General features: G+C 66.8%; 1 protein-coding gene across 1 annotated transcript in view; it reads left to right on the top strand.

The window, feature by feature from the left end:
• Positions 1-155: 155 nt before the first annotated feature.
• Positions 156-1,487, top strand: part of H696_01350 (hypothetical protein) — a gene marked incomplete at both ends in the record, with an annotated part of 6,255 nt that continues 4,923 nt past the window's right edge. The window contains 2 exons of the mRNA XM_009495244.1: positions 156-432; positions 544-1,022. Coding sequence (XP_009493519.1) covers positions 156-432; positions 544-1,022 — 756 coding nt within the window. The remainder of the gene's footprint in view (positions 433-543; positions 1,023-1,487) is intronic.

Here is a 1,487-nt window from a genome sequence, read left to right on the forward strand (position 1 = left end):
TCGCCGCCTGCCCCTCCTCCCCCCCCCCCCCCCCCCCACTGCGCTCCCCCTGACACACGGCCATCTCCGGGGTGCCGAGCCTCGCCCGCGCTCCGAACGCTAACCCTCCTAATCTCCCCCCCACCGCAGGCGACGTCAACAAGCTCCCCTCCGAGATGAATGTCGCCTCGTACAAGCCGGCCTTCGCGGCCATCGGCGATGACGCGGTTTTCTTCAGTCTCGGGTCCAGCAACAAGATTCTCTTCCTCGGCGCCGCCGACGGGGTCTCCGGCCACCGGCAGAACAACCACGACCCGTCCCTTTTCTCCTGGAAGCTCGTGCGCGAGCTCAAGCGCCGGGCGGCGCACATCTCGGCCCTCTCAGCACCGGCCATGTCGCGCCTGGTGGCCGAGAGCCACATGGCGGCCATCAGCGACCCGGGCTACTTCCCCGGTGCGCCTCCCCGCGCCCTCCTCGCCCTCTTCCAGTGGCGGGCCCCGGCCCTTGCCCTTTCCCCCGCCCGGCCATACTCACTCTCCACCGCCCCCCGCCGCCCATGTCCAGACGGCTACGTCAGCAGTTCGACGCTCGCCCTCTCCGGCATCGACCTCTCCAATCGCCGGGTGTACTCCTATAACCTCGGCGACTCCGGGACACTGATCTTCGACCGGTATTCGAAGCTGGTTTTCCAATCGACCACCCAGTCGCACGCGGCCAACTTCCCCTTCCAGCTGGGGGTCCCGCCGCAGATGTTCGACAGCACGGACTCCGGCTGCATCGAGACCTCCCCCGTCCTTGAGCCCTTCTCCCTGATCCTCACGGCCAGCGACGGCCTGATGGACAACATCATGGTCTCCTCCCCGGAGCTGGCCACCCCGGTGTACCTGCTGCATCACACCATGCGCAGCCTCATCTCGCGCGGCGCCTTTGCCGAGGCCGAGAAGAGCTTCAAAACCGGCATCGAGAATATCGCCTTCCTGGCGCACGTCTACGCCCACAAGCACAAGCGCAAGATGGACGACGTGTCCATCGCCGGTGCCTATGTCTTTTAGGTGGCCCCCCCCCCCCTGCCGCCCCCTGCGGCCCGAGCAGGCAAGAGAGGGTCCATGTGTATGTGGCTTTTTTTTTGCCTGCATGCATGCGTGTGTCTCTCTGTGTGTGTGTGTGTGTGTGTGTGTGTGTCTGCGCGCATGCGCGCACGTTAGAGGGGGCCAGCCGCCCGCCGGGCCCCTTTGCCGCCCTCCTTTCCCAAGCGCCCTGCCCCCGCGCTCCCCCCCCCCTCGCTCGCTAATGCCAGCCGCGTCTCCTCCGTGTCACGCCCACGACCGCGCCTCCCATTGCCACCCATTGCACCCTCCCTGCCTCCCGGCCTCTTCCGCCAGGTCTTTTTCTTCCCCCCCTCCCCCCTGGAGCCCAGTGTCTAGATCGGCGACTGGGCGCCTCTTCCCTCCCCCCTGTCTTTTCTTCCTGCCTCATAAACCACCACCATTGCCAGCCTCTTCCCCCCC

This window comes from Fonticula alba (assembly GCF_000388065.1).
Source record: "Fonticula alba strain ATCC 38817 unplaced genomic scaffold supercont2.2, whole genome shotgun sequence".
NCBI lineage: Eukaryota > Rotosphaerida > Fonticulaceae > Fonticula > Fonticula alba.